Genomic DNA, 20,386 nt, shown 5'->3' with positions numbered 1-20,386 from the left:
CTGATCTGTGTGAGCTCTAACTCCCTAACTCCCACCCTGTAAGTGTCAGTCAAAAAAACATTTCTCCAGTATTCATTCTGCTCTGGCAAATGGGACCAGCTTGGCTATCTCACATTGTAGGGATTTTTCTAAGAACAGGAGAAAAGATACTTCTCTCTCTATCACCACAGAGTAAATAACTAATTGAAAACTTTAAAAGCCTCCTCCCCAAAATAATGATGTCTTGTAATAAAACAATGATTAAACTAGAATGCTTAGGAAATGAGGTAATCTGGGTTTTTTTCCTATTAAATTAGAATTCCTTTTGTTAAAACTGAAATGTACTGGAATATCTTCTTATTTTAATAAATATGGCTAATGGAACATAAATGAATCTATTAAATGCATTTTACAGAACATAATTGATGGTAATGGAGATTCTTTTTAGTATCTTAGCCTCACAATGTTGTAGTCAACTGAGATATTTATTGTATAAAAAGATACTGTGCAGGGGCACCTGGGTGGCTCAGTTGGTTAAGCATCTGACTCTTTGATTTTGGCTCAGGTCATGATCTCATGGTTCATGAGATCGAGCCCCATGTAGTGCTCTGTGCATACAATGCAGAGCCTGCTTGGGATTCTCTCCTCCCTCTTTTTCTGCCCCTTCCCCGCCAACACTCTCTTTCGCAAAATAAATTAATAAATAAACATTAAAAAAAAAGATACTGCACAGATATAAAGGGCATCAGAAATTGAGGTAAATATACCCTTGAAACTGTTTGTGAAATATGTTATCAATTTGCTTTCTTATAACTTGTGCTCTCTTTTATTTTATTTTTTTTTAATTTTTCTTCCTTTTTTTTTATATGTAATTTATTGTCAAATTGGTCTCCATACAATACCCAGTGCTCATCCCAACAGGTGCCCTCCTCAATACCCATCACCCACCCTCCCCTCCCTCCCACCCCCCATCAACCCTCAGTTTGTTCTCAGTATTTAAGAGTGTCTTATGGTTTGCCTCCCTCTGTGTAGCTTTTTTTTCCCCCTACCCCTTCCCCTGGTCTTCTGTTGAGTTTCTCAGGATCCACAAATGAGTGAAAACATATGGTATCTGTCTTTCTCTGCCTGACTTATTTCACTTAGCATAACACTTTCCAGTTCCATCCATGTTGCTACAAATGGCCAGATTTCATTCTTTCTCATTGCCAGCTAGTATTCCATTGTATATATAAACCACATCTTCTTAATCCATTTGTCAGTTGATGGTCATTTAGGCTCTTTCCATAATTTGGCTATTGTTGAAAGTGCTGCTATAAACATTGGGGTACAAGTGCCCCTGTGCATCAAGCACTCGTGTATCCCTTGGGTAAATTCCTAGCAGTGCTATTGCTGGGTCATAGGGTAGATCTATTTTTAATTTTTTGAGGAACCTCCACACTGCTTTCCAGAGCGGCTGCACCAGTTTGCATTCCCACCAACAGTGCAAGAGGGTTCCCATTGCTCCACATCCTTGCCAGCATCTATAGTCTCCTGATTTGTTCGTTTTAGCCACTCTGACTGGCGTGAAGTGGTACCTCAGTGTGGTTTTGATTTGTATTTCCCTGATTAGGAGTGACGTTAATTGTGCTCTCTTTTAAAAAATATGAAAAGAAAAAAATTTCAATTAATATGAGCCTTACTGGTTAAGGCTTTAGTATATTTTTCTGGTTCCCTCTAAACAACTTCAATATTTGAATAAACAATATATTTTAATCTTCAACCATATTAATTTCCATTTATTATAGAAGTTACTGAGATAGTCCAAAACAGCAAGGATTTATGTTTATCTAAACAGTTTTGTACTACTGATGAAATAAAACATAATATCTTAAACCAGTGTTGAGGAAGACATGGAGGTACTTATGTGTTTTTTTTTTTTTGTTTTTGCAAGGGTAAAGGTAAAGGCACTTTGAATAATTAGTGAGGTGAAGAACAAGAGATTAATCAGAGAGAATGAGTGTGATTTCTTACTTTTGGCAGGGCTCTTGCAGGAGGCTTTTGTTGTCCCTCTGTCACTGTGCTTTTCTCTGGTTTTGGTGACAGAGAAGAGCATATTTCAAAGTCTGTATGTCCCAGATCCTGTAAGTACTGGTAAAGTGGAGAATTCTGAAAAAGACATATGAAATAAAGCAAATTTCAAGATCACTGCTATTTAAAAAGCTTAGAGGTCAAATTCAATAGGAAACTCACTATCATGACCAGTATGCCCCATTTCTTTAAGGCTTCATCTATTAAAAAGTGAATTATCTGTCACAATGCCATTTAACATTAAAAAAAAAAAAAAAATCAACAATTCAACAGAGGGACCCAAAAAAGGAAAAACTCTAAACACAGATTTTTCTGAGTGGGTACCAGCAAGAAAAAATGGGTTTAGGAATATAAATAGATTTGTAAAGCAATTTCTTTGCCCAAATATTTGTAGTATTAGAGTAGATTACTTCAAAATAGCCAAGCCTGACTATAGATAGCTCCTAAGAGGGCCTACAATGAAAAGTAGTTATTACTTGAAGCTAAGAATTAAGCAATGATTATACTACATTAATTATAATTTTATACTATCATATTCACTAATTCATTCAAGCAAAAGTATGTATGACCTACCATATGTCTGCCACTGTAAACAATCTTAAAACTCCAAGAAAATTAACTAAAATAAGCTGTATCTCACATACAACCATAAGGCAAACAAGAGATTCTGTGGCTAATAAAAGCATTAGAACATGGTGGTTAAGAACACAAACTCTGGAGCCAGACTACAGGTTCAAATCCCAACTGTGCCTCTTATTGGTTGAATATCCTATGACAGTTTAAATTCTTCACTTCAGCTGTCTCATCTTAAAATAGGAATAATAATTACACCTTGTTCATAGGGTCCTTTCAAGGACTAAATACATACAAGGCACTTAGAACAGTACCTGGTCCATAGTATTCACTCAAATTACACTTCACAAGTTGGTGACATGTTTAAAAATAAACCCTGATTCCATTCAACAAAAATATTTAATACTTTAAAAAAGGCCTTACGTTAGGTAGTAGAGATAAAATAACAACCACCATGAAAACAATAGTAAACAGCAACACAGCTAATGTAGTATCATGTGGCAAAAGCTTAACTAAACATTCTACTTGCATCATTTCACTTAAGGTTCACAACAAACTTTAAAAAGTATTATGATCATTGTTATTGTTAATACCCATTTCATAAATGAGGAAACAGACTCACTCTGTTAGATACAGAAAGCAGGATAGGTCTGATTCCAAAGCCAACACTCTGAAATATTATATTATACTATCTAAAATAACAAACAGTCCCTCCTATGTTTAGAGAGAAAGACACCAGGGAAACTTCCTTATAATTTAGTATAGAAATATCAAGCAAATTAATAATTGCAGAATTGTATTGGATACTATGGAAACAGAAGAGGCAGTTAAGTGAGACCAATATTTCTAGGGAATATATCCTTGAGTTTGGGAAAATGAGGCAGAGTGGGAATTTGCTTGTACTGGTAGCAATTTGCTGGGTATCAATTTGCCAGAATAGAAGATAAGTAAAATGCCTCCTTTTAAAGCTACATTTAATACTCTTTTGAAAAAAATATACAAAAAAATTATAATAAAAGGAGGGATATGTTCCTTTCTCTTTACCAGACTTAAAACCTTTGGTGGCACAAACGGTTAATCTTAACATCACCCGTAATGTATCTTCAAATATTGCCTTGATCTTCAAATATCGCCTTGAATTACTCAAATATTTTCAAAATGAGTTGTGAACCCCACCCTGCTCTGTCCCCATGGTGGCAAAAGAACAAGAATGCTTGTTCGGTTGGGCTGACCTTTTGAAAAGTTTACATACTTAAAAAAAAAAAAAAAAACACAACACAACTTGTTTTTAAGGCAGAACTCTTTCTTCAAGTGAACTCCCATGGGGGAAGAACAATAAATAAGATGGATCAAAGCAGAGTTACTCTAATTCCAGGGTCATCAAAGTTTTCCTGTAAAAGGCCAGACAGTAAATATTTCACACTTTGCAGACCATATGGTCTCTATCGTAACTAATCAGTTCTGCTGCTGTGGTGCAAAAGCAGCCACAGCACTACATAAAACAATGAGTGTGGTTATGCTCCAATAAAACTTTATTTATGGAAATACTGACCTTCTTGTAACTTTCATATGTCACAAAATATCATTCTTTTGATGTTTCCCCCGACCATTTAAAAACATGAAGTCCACTCTTAGTTCACCAGCCACAGAAAATCAGGCAGGAGCAGAGGACAAATCTGCTCCAAAAGCATTAGTTTGCTGACCCCAGTTTTAATTAAAGGCTCAGTCAAGACCTTGAGGCACACTCTGATTGCTAACTGTTCTGTGGCAACAGGCTTCATTCAGGGTGGGGATGGGGGCTAAATTTCTTTTCATTCAAATTCTAATACCTTTCTTACTCCACACTCAGCTGATGAGTGTCAGCACTGACCCCAAAGTCCCTTCCTTTTCCAGTTCATATCACAGCTCACAAAATAACAAAATGGAAAATTTTAAAAGTGATTAAATAGAAGAGAAACAATGAATACTTTGTTCTCCATACGTGTTCTGCACATCAACTAAAGCATATGTACTCAGTTGGAAACACCATAATCTGGAACACTTGCTATTTCACTTTTTGCAAAATAGCAGCATTAATCATGTACCTTGAATAATACCAATAACGTCCAGAGGTGTCATTTGATACAGTAATTCTGTCAGTACCTTATTCCGCCTTTTCTAGCAATGTAAAACTTTTCATTAACTTTTTGGTTGGTTTCACAACGTTCTTATCAAAGGTGTGACATCCATTTATATGAGCTATGCAACTATGAATGATGCTTTAGTAATTCTGGTTTCTTCCCCATCTCTAGTGACATAATTCATCACTTTCACCCTAGAAAGCACTGTTTTACAGTTCTGGAAATTTTTGGCATGCCAAGACTATCACTGTGCCTTGTTTCATGGCTTTGTGTAACCAGTTAGACAAAATTTCAGAGTAGACAATCTTTGGAGACTACGGATGAAGGTACTGCAGGTCTGATAGAATATAATTCCAGGGACCATTGTATTTCTTATTTGCACTTTACTTTTTTAGACTGCTATTGCAAATCAGACCATTTCTAAACATATAAACTCAGACTGTATGTACTCTAAAGCTCTTATTCATAATGTTTATTTTAGTATTCTGAGTTGCATCCTTAATTTTGTTGTTTTATTTCTATTTTTATGCTTCAATCGCTTTAGAGCCAAAATAAAATTTAGTATTTAACCAATGATAACACGCAAATGAAAAACAAAGATCCCCTGGTTAACAAACTGAACATTAACTAAGATGAACCGACCAAATTAGACCTCATAGCACAACTGAGCAAATTTTAAGAGTGCAAAGTGATTGTTGGTAAAATTATTATTTTATTAATTTAAAAAAAGTGTTTGGGGGCTAAAATTACCATCACGTTTTCTCTGAAACTGCCAAGTAACCTGTGTATTATTTGACAGATCTCAGAAAACCAGATCATGACTAGCGGTTCACAGATTTTTTTGGGTCTCAAAACCTCTTTAGGATCTTACAAATTATTGAGAGCCCCAAAGAGTTTTTGTGGATGTCCAACAACATTTATCATATTAGAAATTAAAACTAAAAAAATTAAAATATTTATTAATTTACTTAAGATAACAGTAAACCCATTACAATATTAATGTAAATAATGTAATTTTTAATGAGAACACTATTTCTCCAAAATGAAAAAGAAAGGTATTGAGCAAGATGGATTGTTTTACATTTTTGCAAACCTCCTTACTACCTGGCTTAACAGGAGAGAGCTGGATTCTTTTTTTCTTTTAAATGTGTATTTATTTATTTTGAGAGAGAGCGCGTGAGCACAAGCTGGGGAGGGGCAGAGACAGAGAGGGAGACAGGGAATTCCAGTAGGCTCCGCGCTAATAGCTACGCAGGGCTCAATCACTTGTACCATGAGATAATGACCTGAGCCAAAAACAAGAGTTAAACGTTTAACTGACTGAGCCACCCAGGCACCCCTAGAAAGGGAATATTTTTTAAGTCTTTTCTGACAATTGTATTACCAAAGAATACCCATAACAAAACTCAACAAGTGATAGTTTAGAAAAGGTTGATTTTAATGTGGAACATGAAACCATATAGATAAGCTTTTTCTACCCTATGCACGAGTGAAAAGTGAAAAAGGCAAATGGGGTTGCCTGCGTAGCTCAGTTGGTTAAGCTATCGACTCTTGGTTTTGGCTCAGGTCATGATTTCGTGGTTTGGCGATCAAGCCCTATATCATGGTCCATGCGGCTGGTGCAGAGCCTGCTTGGGATTCTCTCCTTCTCTGCCCCTCCTCTGCTTGCTTTTGGTCTCTCTCTCTCTGTCAAAATAAATTTTAAAAAAACTTGAAAAAAAAGAAAGAAAAAGGCAAATATGTTAGTTATTAAAATGTGGCGGCCTAATATATAATAATGTATTTCTTCTTTTACGACAAGATCAGGCTCCATGTTGCAACAGCCCTAATCACTGTATTTGTAGGTTGGGGTATTAAATTTATAAATGAATACATAGAAATTTCTATGCTTCATATGGTAAATATTATTATAGGTTGATGGCAGCCTCAGAAAGGGACTTTTTGGGGCGCCTGGGTGGCGCAGTCGGTTAAGCGTCCGACTTCAGCCAGGTCACGATCTCGCGGTCCGTGAGTTCGAGCCCCGCGTCAGGCTCTGGGCTGATGGCTCAGAGCCTGGAGCCTGTTTCTGATTCTGTGTCTCCCTCTCTCTCTGCCCCTCCCCCGTTCATGCTCTGTCTCTCTCTGTCCCAAAAACAAATAAACGTTGAAAAAAAAAATTAAAAAAAAAAAAAAAAAAAAAAAGAAAGGGACTTTTTTTTTGTAGAGGGCAAGGTAGAGTAGGTGATGATAGGTAATTTTTGGTTATAACTTTTTTCCTTGGTTCAAGCAAAATAGAACCATAAATATTTCAGTTAAGTTGTTTTCTTGTAAGAAATTATTAGCACTGGACTCAAACTATAATTCTGTAGTATTGTAGAATGATAGTGTTGCCAAAAGAAATACGAGAAACCTCAGACACAGCATGTGGGAGCTTCTCCTCAGGAAATCCTTGTGGTTCACTATTCCTGTAAATTTTAGCCTGACAGAAAACACACATCATAGCACCAGAAAGAATTTTGCTAAATGAAAGACAGCCAAGAGTCTCTGGTTGTGCTAAGATTGTTGTGATGGCTGAAACATATTTTTGTAAGAAAAATAAACAAAAATAGACAGGAAACCCCAACATTTTTGCTGAACAAGCACTTCAAGAAAATGATTCATTTAAGTCCATGACTACCTGCACTTCATGCCCACCCACACATTAAAGATATCAGATCCCACACTGATGCATATATATAAAGCTTGAACCACCCATTTAATGCATTGTTTGCTTTCTGCATGATTTGTGGTGCATTCTGCATAAGTGCCAGTACCATTATTGCTGGTTTGCATTTAAAAAGGAAGATAAACTAGTGCAGAAATTGAGGTGATGGGTAAAATACTTTTATTATTAGGTTCTCTCTTCTGAACTGCTTTAAATTAAACACTTACAGAGAGAATACGTTGTAACCTTCCAGGTTCTAGGCCAGAGTAAGAACAGGCAACCTGGCAACAATGGTAAAATTAGGCAACTCATTCATTAATAAATACTAATGGAACATTTTCTATGTGCCAAGCAATATCTAGGCATAGGGAAGAAAACAAAACAAAACAGGTGAGGTCCTTGCTAAAAAGCTTCCTTCTATGCTACTTCTGATAAGACCACTGCTTTCAACTACCAAAGAAAATACTGAGTGTTTTGATACTTTCCAGATAGGCTGCCATGTTTCAGGAAAATCCTCTCTTGGTCCCAGCTTCCTTAAGTACAAAATAAGAATGCTATTTTCTTAAACTTGTTCAAGTGGTAAAACAAAACTCATCAGGGCGCTTGGGTGGCTCAGGCCCAGTCGGTGAAGCGTTAAGCTCAGGTCATGATCTCGCATTTCTTGGGTTTGAAGCCCCGTGTTGGGCTCTGTGCTGACAGCTCAGAGCCTGAAGCCTACTTCGGATTCTGTGTCTCCCTCTCTCTCTGCTCCTCTCCTGCTCACACTCTGTCTCTCTTAAAAAGAAATAAACATTATTAAAAAAAAAAAAACACCAAAAAAAAACCCCCATGATGTTCTGTGAGAAACAAGATAAAAAAGTGGTATGCTTAAATATTATAATTTTATGCTAAATCAAATGCCATCTTATCCTATGCAATCAGCCAATGCCAGAATACAGAAATTCTACATATCAAATTACTCAGTTTCTTCAACAAATGAGCCATATAATAAAGGAAGTGGAGGAAACTGCTCAAGACTAAAGGGACATCCAAATATCACCCAAATGTCATATGTGAGTTCTGCCTACATCCTGGTTTGAACAACTATAAAAAGACATTTTTAGATACTCGAGGAAATCCAAATGCAGGCTAGATATTAGGTGATACTGTAATCTAACTAAACGTGTGTTTGCTCCTTGATGAGTCACAAATAGAACTACAACAGGTAAGTTGTCACACAAAGGAAACTTTATTTGCAGCAAAAAAGGACAGCATGGGGAATAACTTCCAAAGCCTGACTCCCTGAGCAAGGGTGAATGGGTTTCTTTTATTAAGGATTACAATGAATATTTAGATAGGGGAGCCTTGTCATCACTTAGAGGCAAGCATCAAGTGGCACATGCATCCTAAGGAAACATGCCTTTACATGTACCCTAGGTTATGTAAATGAGGCTTGTGCTTCTCCTTGGGCAAAGAGTTTGTCATTACAATGAGGTAAAGGTAACTGACAGTCACTCTATGGGTCACTCCATCCATGGTCCACCTGCATAGGCATGAGTTGGGGGTTCAATTCAAACTGGTCTAGGTGGTCTGGGCTGGCTAGAATTGTTTGTTCAGGCAGTCCTTATTGCTTAAGGAGTAGTTCCAGTTTCTATCACAGGATGCTATGCCCCTTGGTCTTTTGCCTGACTTCAGAGATATAAGCTGGAAAGAAGAGCATAAGGAAAACTGTGGGACAAAGGTCAGTGAGTACAAGCAGGTGAATAATAAAGGTCCGGTCGTTAGGTCTGGCTGGTGACAATTATTAGGGAATTACTAATTTTATTAAATAATTATATTGGAGTTGGCATTTAAAAAAAGAAGAGAGCACACTTGTCTGTTAGAGATGCATACTAAAGAATTTACAGGTAAAATCAGGTAATGTTTGGGATCGGCTTTGAAATACTCCAAGAAAGTGGCCCTCTTGGCACAGTGGGCAGCGCATCAGTCTCATAAAATACTCCAAAAAAAAAAAAAAAAAAAAAGGTGGGGGTGGGAGAGAAACATATAAGACAGGTTAGCAAAATATTAACAGCTGTTCAAGCCGAAGCTGGGTCATGGGTATAGAGACCTTTCACTGTATTATTCTCTCCTTTTATGTATAATTTTAAAAGTCCGTTATAAGTTTAAAAAAATCAGATGCCAGGCTTTCCTAGAGTCTGGTATAAAAGATTTAAGAAAATAATATGGCAGAAAAATGTAAAATTGAGAAAATTCCATTTATTATTTTACTCTGGGAAAAAGATAAGCTTATTAAATTTTAGACTAGAACACTCAAGTCTTTGCAAATTTCCATATAATGGTAGTGGTCCTTCTAGTATCTGCTGAAAGAGAATATGACAAAAAGCAAATGTTAATTTAGCTTCATCTTTAAATGAATTTCTGAGTTAATTATACTAGCACCAATTAACCCACTGCAACATATGTATGTGATATTTTACGTATTCATAAAAAGTATTCATATAACATTGGGCAAATATTTGGATTTGCAAACTTTCTACAACAATGCCCAGGTCACTCAATATTCCCACCAAGGATAACAAATGTCAAAGGTATCCTCTAGCAGTAAGATTTTAAGTAACCAGTCTTAGTGGAGACTTACCAGTCTTGTGACTTATTAGTCACAAATAAACGACTAATTACCTGTCAAAGTCAATTATTCATATTTACCTTCCACAAACTAATTAAAAGTTTGTGGAATAAAAAGTCTCAATTTTGTGATTTTTGGAGCCATGTTTTAAAAATACCATTAAGACAGTTAAAAAACATAAACAAAAACCAAACAGTACGTTCCTATAGAGCAGTAGTCCTCAAACTAGATTTTGCACCCATCCCCCAACTCCAATGTCTGAAGATATTTTTGGCTGTTATAACTGAGGAGGGGAGGAATGTTACTGGCATCTAGTAGGCAGAGATCAGGAATGCTATGTAACATCCTACAATACATAGGAGAAGCCCCACAAAGAGGTATCCAGCTCAAACTGTCAATAGTGCTAAGGTTGAGAAATGTTGTTTTAGAATATGAGCAATCATAGATTGAAAAATTGACAAAACTTAAGTAGCCCAACAGCTGTTTTCCTCACTTCTTATTTTGGGAGAATGATAGATTTAAAAAGCAAACACCTAAATGGAAAATTATTTATTTTTCCATGACTTGTAATCTAAAACTCAATAGGCATTCTAAGAGTGAAATGAGTTATGTTCAAAATAACTACATCTGAATTTATGCATTGAAATTTTAACCAGCCATCAAGAGCAAAGTTTGGTTATGGGCACATCTCAATGCTATAGGCTTACAACCAAGCACATGTGTCAGGCTAAGAACCTCAGATGCTCTTTCACGCTAACTCTTATGCTCTTATGTACCCTATGGACTCTCTCCTTCTCTTTCCCAGAAGGAGCTGTTTGCAGACACACTTTTAGAAAACCCTTTGTAGTCTACAACAACTACTGGTCAAATTCTGATTCTGGTTCCTCACCAACTATCTGCTGTTTTCTAGATGCCACAGACTGAGTGCTGGCGGCATTCCACTAGAAAAATCACTTAGCTAGAAAGGGAAAACAAATGGCAATCCAACCATCAATTTGTTCATTTATCACTAATCAAATATTTATTGAGCACCTTCTATATGTCTGGCACTAGAATTATAGGACTTTTCTGCCATTAACCTCTCTCTGGGAATATTTAAGAAAAAGTTAACTGTTTTTATGCTATAAAAGGAAATTCAATTGTTCAATTTCACAAAAAAATTTTTTTGACCATATTGCTATTTTTAAATAAAAATTTCAAACAACACAAAAAGATATAAAATGAGAAATACCTTTATCTTACCCTTCACCCCTACTCCCTTTCTCAAAATGTAATAAACACTCTTTAGTTTGTGAATACCGTCTCTTCAAATTTACTACCCATTTATGCTTGAAAGTGGCTGGCAACAGATGGGGGCAAGGTGACTCCTAGATTTCTGGTTTGGACAATTAGGTGGTGTTATTTACTGAAATATAAAATAGTGGCAGCACAACAGGGCTGAAGAGGGAGCCTATGAGATACTCAAATGTGAATAATTTAGACCTAAAATATCTGGAGATCAGGAAAGTGGCCCAGTTTGAATGCACAGATCTGAGCTTTTAGCAAATAGGTATGGTGGTAAACCCACATAGTAGGGTACAGGTATGGGAACATATTGAGTAGATGAGATCAGCTAGAGGTAATACAGAGGATGAGAAGATAAGAAGGCCTTACAAGAGGCCAATATTTCAGAAAAGAGTAGAGCCGAAGCTGGAAAATAGAGTAATAGTAAAGAAAGTTAACATTTCTTGAGTTGCTTATAAGGCAGGCATGAAGTTAAGGATGTTTTATAATACTTTATTTACTCAAAAAAAAATTTTTTTTAATGTTTATTTTTGAGAGAGACAGAGCGTGAGCAGGGGAGGGGCAGAGAGAGATGGAGACAAAGAATCTGAAGCAGGTTCCAGGCTCTGAGCTGTCCAACCACGAACTATGAGAACATGACCTGGGCCGAAGTCAGACGCCCAACTGACTGAGCCATCCAGACACCCCTATAATACTTTACTCTCAACAACAAACTTCTAAAGCGAAATTATTACTATTCCTACCATTTTAGAAGGAAATTAGGGCACATGAAGTAAAAAACGTGGCTAAGTTAAATAGTGTAAGACTAACCAGCTTTGGCCTGAGTCCAAAGCCTACACCCTTAATAATAACATAAAACTGTCTCTGAGGAAAAAGGGTATCTAGAAGAAGTCTTCTTTATTTTTTTTTAAAGTAAGGACCACACCCAACATAGGACTTGAATTCACGACCCCAATATCAAGAATTGCATGCTCCACAGACTGAGCCAGCCAGGTATCCCTTATTGTTTTAAAATATAAGTTTCATTGCTCAGGTAAGGCCAACAGATCAGGAGATGACTGCCATTGAAAAGACAGTTATATTCATAGATCTCAAAAGATGGAGGTAGGCCGTGCCATGAGGAAGGGGAGGTCATGGTGGGCAGCACCAGGGTTGGTCAGGAGGGGAGAGGGAGGAAATTATGGATCACGGCCTTTACTGTGGTTTCTTTGGGAAGGAATAAGCAAGGCAAGGGAAGGAGGCTTAAAGCTGGCTAGTTTGCATAATTTCAGCAGGCTCTGAAGCATAGGGGTTGTCCCTAGTGAGGTCTGGTATCTGACCCTGTGATGATTAGGGCAGATGCGTCGTGGCCAGGTGAGAGGTGTGTTACCTAGATGAACGGTTTGCTATCTCTTAGGAATTGGTTAACTCTGGGAGCGGCAATCCCTCCAGGGTCAGTAAGGTCCTGAGATGATCAGTGCATCAGAATACAGAAAGTAAAAGACATGGTTAACAACATACTTATTTATCAGATTTTATTCACTTAAGGTCCAAAATGCTGATCCTGCATGGTACAATTTTTAATTCAGGGGTATTGTTTCCTCTCTTCAGGTTGTCCTCATCTCAAATTATTAAATTATTCCCCCTTCACTGGTGGCTTTAGGTTTCATAGAACTATAGCCACTTTAATCTGGAAACACAAATCTGGATTTTTTTTTCCCCTTCTGTGAATATACTTTGTTGGAGCGTGGCAACTCCAAATCTTCATAGAATTGTTTTAAGCTCCATGACTTTTCTGTTTACTCATTCTTAAAAGAGTTCTATACTTACTATCTTAGGGTTAACAAAGTACAATCGGGAATAATTCAAGCAAAAACCAAAGGGAAATTTTCAGGTATAAATGCAAAGAGGAAAAATAATCTACAGGCGAGAGATTATGAATTTAGAAATCCACTCACCAAGGGTGATAGAGCCATAGCAGGCACAAACATGATCAAGATCACACAAACAAAATTAAGCAAGTATTCCAGTGCTGCAGTTTCCCACAGGCTATGAGGGCCACAAGCAGGGGGGAGTCTGGAAACGGTCCTTGACCTGCTCCACCGGCTCATTTCATAGGTTCCAACAGCGTTTATCTCTGGTTTGGAAATGTCAGTGGAGGCTGTGAATTCTGTTCAATATTACTGAGATGCACTTTTCTTCTCACAGGAGAATGATCAGTGTCAGTTCACATCTATTGGGTTGATTCTCTCCCCCACTAATTCGTCCCCAAACAGCAGCACCAAACATTTACTGATTACCTACGTTCATTCCTAAGTACCAGGCACATTTCTAAGCATTTTATGTGTTAACTCATTTTACCTTTATGATAACTTTATGAGGCAGAGCTCGTTTGAGAAAAGAGAAAAACTACGACATAGAAAGAACATGTAACTTAGCCAAGGTCACAGAAATAAGAGAGCCAGAATTTGAATCTACACAAGCCAACAGAGAGCCAAAACTGTTATTTATTCCACTACGTTGCAACTAATTTAGAGTAAATAAATTCATTAACTCAGTCCAATACAGTATTTTATATAGTTGTGTTTTTTTTTAACCAGAAACTGGACTTGTAATTTAAAAATTATCTAACAGATTAAGTTAGAAAATTCAACAAAGCATAATTCTCCCTATAATACCTACTTTTATTCCCAATCATTTCTCTTCAGATAAGTTATAATTCGTATGTATTTACCTCAGATTACACAAACCTTGAAACTGGCTGCAAAGAATCCTGGGACTATAAAAATAACAGTACCTTATTCTTCCAAATTATTCTCAAGGCTATCTCACTGAGTTTTTAAAACAACTCTTATGACACTTAAGAGAAAATATGGCCAACATATGATAAAACTAATTTCTTTTTGATAAAACCATATAATCCAATAAGAAAATATTAAAAACTACAAATATGGGCAAAGGATATAAAGAGGCAGTTCAAAGAAAAAAAATACACAAATGGGTGAATACAAATAAAAACATGCTAGATTTTACCCTTGATTGAAGGAGTGCAAATTCAAACAAAGATATAATTTTAACCTGATAGTTGGCAACGCTTAAGTTTGGTCATGTATAGTGTTGGTAAGGGTATAAGGAAAAAGATACTTCAGATGCCATTAATGGGAGTATATAAAAATATTAATATATCCATTGGTCTAGCAATTCTACTAGGCATTGATCCTATAGATATTATACAACATTTCTATGTGTATTATGAGTATATATTTGCTTATATGTATATATGAATATAATTGCACTGAAAATGATCTGGCAGAAAACTGAGGAGAGTGGTTACTTCTAGGAAGAAAAGGAAGATTAAGGGAGGGCTGATGCTTTCCCTGTATTATTTGACTTTTTTTTTTTTTTTTGGGACAGAGAGAGACAGAGCATGAACAGGGGAGGGGCAGAGAGAGAGGGAGACACAGAATCGGAAACAGGCTCCAGGCTCTGAGCCATCAGCCCAGAGCCTGACGCGGGGCTCGAACTCACGGACCGCGAGATCGTGACCTGGCTGAAGTCGGACGCTTAACCGACTGCGCCACCCAGGCGCCCCTATTTGACTTTTTCATAATGAGAATACATTCATGTGTTATTTGTGTGGAAAAAGGTGCCCAATGTAAGGCCTAATAAAAAAGGTGTCGAATTGTTAGTATAGCAAATGAATAGAATGATCCTGTGCACTTGTCTATATCAAAATTAATCAACTAGTCAACTATTACACAGTTCCATTATTTAAAATGTCAGTAAAATATCAAATGCTAACTGCTGTCAGATGTCAGATGTCATCTGATCTCTTTAAGTCCATTATTAAACACAAGAAGCAGTAGGAAAAGGCAGTTAGCTACTAACAGAAGGCAGTAGAAGACAGGAGGCATTGGCACAGAGATATGAAAGTGTATAATGTAGGAGTGACTTTGTCAATGAAGACTTCAATTTATAATAAACCTGTGCTTACCTAGAAGGCTTTGTTTCCAGTCCCTTGTTAAAACAATCTATCAAATTACTTACAGGTAACTTTTCTTTAAAGATTTATATCTGTTTTTAATTTCTTCAGAAAAGAAAGTACTGTAATGTAAGTTATATATTTTTAAAAGTTTCTGCCATGCCAAAGGAATCTCTAAAAGATCTTTTATTCAAAATAAAATCTTCATGAAAAAAAGATTTTCTATAATTAAGGGCTTTGATGGAGGATATTTGCCTGGAAACAATTATTTATTAGCTGTTAAAAATATTTTAGAAGTCTTTTCTCCTTGAATATAGCTTATAGCTATAGGTATAAAATGTAATTATTACATGTAAAACAGCAATTTTCTGGGAAAATATGATGGAAAAGGAGGAATTCCTGTTGTTAGTTGCTATTATTTCCTTATTTCTTTCCAGGCTAACTGCAGAACATCACAAAATAAGCTGATGAGGAAGACTGTCATTACCAAATTATGCAAGGTAGCTGTTTTCTCTATTTTTAATGAAAATGCTTTTAGATATAAAGAGCTAAAATTGTCATAATTTACAAACTCTATAAAGGAAAATAAATTTACCCATTACAATTAATTATATTGTCAATATACTGAATTCCTACAGACTTTTCACTCATCTTTAAATCAGTACACAATCAGAAAGCATAATTTGAAAATAACTACTCACTGCTTCCCCTACCCCCAACCTTAAACCTTGGATAGATAATACCATAAAAAGTACCTTGCAAAATTAATTATAAAATAACAGGAAATACTTTTTGTAGTTTACATATTTCAACGTAACTTCTAAATTACTATACCCAAAGCCCTGAATCCAAGCATTAATTTAATTGTTCCTCAATATGAGCAAAGCAAATCTAATCACAGAAATCAAAAAGATTAAGTAAGCTAAAAGCATCCAGAAAAATTGGTCTTACTAATTAAACTACTCACGGACAGCATAGTTATAATTTCTCCAATTGACCTAGATGAAAAATTTATTGCCTTTTGCCCATATTCTTCTGATCCATACACTTCTTTCTTTGATGGTTCCCACTTGTTTCTCCAGAAGAACCACACTACAAAATGGCCACTGAACTGGAGGGTGTGTCTCCATCATTACTAAGCATTTTCCAATCAGAAGCAGCTCTTTGAAAAAAACCTCAACATAATTCCTTCACTACCACTCAGTAACTGCAGAAGTAATAGAAGGAGTAGGGGGTTTTAAACGCCTTTAAAGGATATTACTTAATAATTATGTTTACTTAAAAATTTTTTGTAAACTAGCAGCAGGTAAGACTTATATTCATAAATTTTCCTGGCTGCAGGCTTCTAAGATTTTCCAATCAAAATCAATCTTATCCAATTAATCATATGAAGTGTTATACACAACAAAAAGTTTTAAAAAGAGTGACTTCACATTTTTTCCATACAATAGCACAAATGTACTTAAGTACGATTGTATATAGTACAAAACAAAATCCATCAAAAAAAAAAAAAAAGCTTGAAGAGATGCAAAGGGAGAAAACTGACTTGCACAGCTTATACACTCAACTGATTAAATATAAAGAACGACAATGACTTGGTCTTAACTAAGAGAAAGGAAGGTAGCAATGGTGGATTGAGTGCTCCCTAGTTCTGATGCTACCCTTAATATCATTTAGTATCTGATTAATGAACTGGCATATAATGGGCATTTATTGGATGCAGGGCAGAAGCAAGGTGAGGAAGTAAAACTCATTTTCAACTACTTAAAAAAAAATTAGAACCAAGTCAAACACACAGGCAACATGTTGTGAGAAGAGCATGCGATAAACATTAGAATGAGGTCTGGATATTATTAGATCACATCCAACCTTACTGTTTTTTTTCCTTATCCCAAATGATAATAAAAAGAGTAGAAAAAGAATTTGTGGTTCCCTTAAGAGATAAAGGAGAGATTTTTCTCTCAAAATGATGTATTATGCACTTTCATCAGAAAGGGAGAATCTGTAAGGAAGAGTGAAACTAAAAGGATAGGGCAAGATATATATAGACGTAGAAAACCCACTTCAATAAAGCTGTTAAAGAGGCGTGAAATTAATGGTGTGGATTAATCAACAAAATCCCAACTTTGGGAACTACAGAAACACTGGTACAGAACCAAGAAAACTAAAATTGAGTAAGAGTTCCTGATCCAAAAATGGACTGGAAATGAGCCGAATCTCTTCCTGTATTTCCTAATTAATGGAGAACTCTAAGGGCTTGACTCTTATTTACTCAGCCTTATGAGTTCAAGCCCCATCCTGGGTGTAGAGAATAAAATAAATAAACTTAAAAAAAAAAGAAAGCCTTTAATAGAACTGTGTAAAAATACCAAGACAACCATAAAAATAATTTAAGCACTGGGGCACCCAGGTGGTTCAGTCAGTTAAGTAGCAGACTAGGTTTCAGCTCAGGTCATGATTTCAGTTTGTACATTCAAGCCCTATGTCAGGCTCTGTGCTGACAGTGTAGGTAGGGCCTGCTTGGAATTCTCTCTCTCCCTCTCTCAACTGCCCCTCCCCCACTTCTCTCTCAAAATAAACATTAAAAATTAAAAAAAAAATTTTTTAATGTTAAACTTTTTTTTTTTGCCCCAAATCTGTTGTTTCATTGGTTTTATTTTACTTTTTTAAGTGTCAAAATCCTCATTAGAGATCTGTGGATATGTGAAGCCAAAATGGAAGGAATATCACCCAGAAAGAAAAAAGCAAAGACTTGTTCCCCAAGAATAATTTTTATAACTTGTGTTAAACAAATTTATTATTGCACATCTGGTAATAAACTAGCTTTGGCCTTAATGATTAATCTTTTATGTCAGTAGGGTTCTAATTTAACCACTCATTAATAAGTATTCTTTCAATTTCAGATAGTGATAAAACCATGAGTTTTGCTATGCTTCCAAGCTCAGCTACTATTTAGAAGTAGAGTATTTTATACAATTGTGGAATTTTATGTACCGCAGAAAACTGAAGATGAATTTTAAGTGAAAATGAGATGACACAACAATACCTTAAATTTTATAATTATTCCAGACAGCAATTCCATTATCAAAATACCAAATACTGTCAATATATACATTCACAGACAAAAAACAATTTTCTTCCATTAGTCAAATCAATAATGCAAATAGAAAGAATCTACAAATAATATTTAACCTTCAAATATAGAAAGGATACTGGAATTAAAAATTTTTAAATTAAAATATATAAAAATAACATAAAGAAAGGAGAATCTCTCAAGTAAGGAAGGATTTTTTAAACTGACTTTTACGTGTGAGAGATTGGGTGAGAGCCATCTCACATTTATCTGACTTAGTATGGGGAGGGGAAGGGGTACACCTGAACATAATGGCAACAAAGAGTTAACATTTAATAATTTACTGAGAAGTACAAAGGAGGGAAAGAGGTAGAGATAAGAGGTGCAAAAATTAGCTTTCCCAGTCATGAACAAAGGAAAAGAGAATGAATTTCAACAAAACCAAAGAATTCAGCCACCGAAATAGGGTTATCACGGACAGATATGAAAGAGTAAAGAGTCCCTTGAGGACAACTTTGTCCCTATAGTGTAGTTATGAAGAAATGGTTTAGATACACTACAAATAATGCAAAGAGGTAGAAATATTTGTCCTTCAGATCAAAACTTCTTATTTTCAGGTACTCTTTCCTCTGGGCATGGAAGGATTCAAAATAGGATGAATGGCTCAAAGTTCTGCAATTAATTTATAATGAAAAAATCTGAAAGCTACAAAAGAGCAACATCAGAACTTTGTAACACCTGCCTAAGGCCAATAGAGGCTACATACTCTCAAAAGATCTTACAGATAACAATTACAGAGTAAAATGATGATATTGGCATTTCAGTATTTATTTTGCAGAGTACCCATGTTAGACATGCTGCTCATCATTTTCGAAACTTTGTCCTGTTGTTGTTCTGCCTGAGAGGTCCAAGTCTGAGGTTATGCTTTCCACTCCTTTCCACTGGAGCCTCTTGGGGTTGTTAGGTTCCAAGATAACGGAATTAACTTTGAAGGTATATTTGGAGTCTAGTACTGATAAAAAGAAGGTCAGATTCTGGGGCAAGGACTGGGACCTGGACCTGGGAATCTCACTCTTTCTTTTCTTTCTTAATTCTCTACTACATCATCTTTCAGTGTAGCCCTGGTCCTCCCAAAGTAGCAGCACTCAAAGATGACCTCTGGGTCAATATTATAAGAAAAGATAGTAGAGTTACTAATACTCCAGGAAATTGATATTAAATCAAGGCACTTAAAAAAAGAGTGTTAAGTAGGGAAAGGATATAGTTGGGAGTACTTTCCAAAACTCTGCTTGACTTAAAATTTAAAATTTTAATTTTAATGTAGCATATGACATTCTGAGTCTTTTTTTTTTTTTAATTTTTAATGTTTATTTCTGAGACTGAGAGAGACAGAGCATGAGTGGGGGAGGGGCAGAGAGAGAAGGAGACACAGAATCAGAAGCAGGCTCCAGGCTCTGAGCTGTCAGCACAGAGCCTGACAGGGCTCGAACTCACAAACCGTGAGATCATGACCTAAGCCGAAGTCAGTTGCTCAACCGACTGAGCCACCCAGGCGCCCCCTGAGTAAGTCTTAAGACATAAATGCGTTTGACTTCTGACTCTAAAAATCATTAAAACAACAGTGTTAAAACAAATACACCAAAAATATCCAGTCAAATTTTCTTAGGGTAGGAGAGGTTTAAGAGACAGGAAAGCTAAATGTAAGATTTCTCAAATTATCTTGCAGCTAGGATTCTAGATATAAAGTGGGCTTTTCTTTCTCTCTTCCTCCTTCCTTCCTTCCTTTGTTCCAATATGTGGAACATATTACCAGCTTTCTGGTAATGCAGAGGCAGTTGCGGTAGAGACAGTGGATAGATTCTGAGTTCCAGTACCACTGTACCAGCTTTGTGGGTTATCGAGAGGCAGATGTGATGGTCTCCTGACTCTTACGTTGTTGCTTATGATCGTGATCATGTGTTCTCAGCTTCATGAGCATAACAACTTTGATAGATACTGGGTTCCTCATTTTCTATCACCCACCCAGGTTGATGTCCAA

General features: G+C 36.2%; 1 protein-coding gene across 13 annotated transcripts in view; it reads right to left on the bottom strand.

The window, feature by feature from the left end:
- The window catches only part of VEZT (vezatin, adherens junctions transmembrane protein), a 77,613-nt gene that overhangs the window by 52,338 nt on the left and 4,889 nt on the right, over positions 1 to 20,386 (bottom strand). For 10 of the 13 annotated variants that reach the window (XM_045463356.1, XM_045463362.1, XM_045463357.1 and 7 more), the window contains exon 2: positions 1,990 to 2,124. In XM_045463356.1, the coding sequence (XP_045319312.1) occupies positions 1,990 to 2,124 (135 nt within the window). Of the gene's footprint in view, positions 1 to 1,989; positions 2,125 to 16,242; positions 16,373 to 20,386 lie in introns of those variants that run through there. The other 3 variants (XM_045463364.1, XM_045463365.1, XM_045463354.1) reach the window with 2 other exon arrangements.

Source organism: Leopardus geoffroyi, chromosome B4 (genome assembly GCF_018350155.1).
Source record: "Leopardus geoffroyi isolate Oge1 chromosome B4, O.geoffroyi_Oge1_pat1.0, whole genome shotgun sequence".
NCBI classification, from domain to species: domain Eukaryota; kingdom Metazoa; phylum Chordata; class Mammalia; order Carnivora; family Felidae; genus Leopardus; species Leopardus geoffroyi.
Note: the sequence above shows the minus strand (reverse complement) of the source record. Positions and strands in the feature narration are given on the sequence as shown.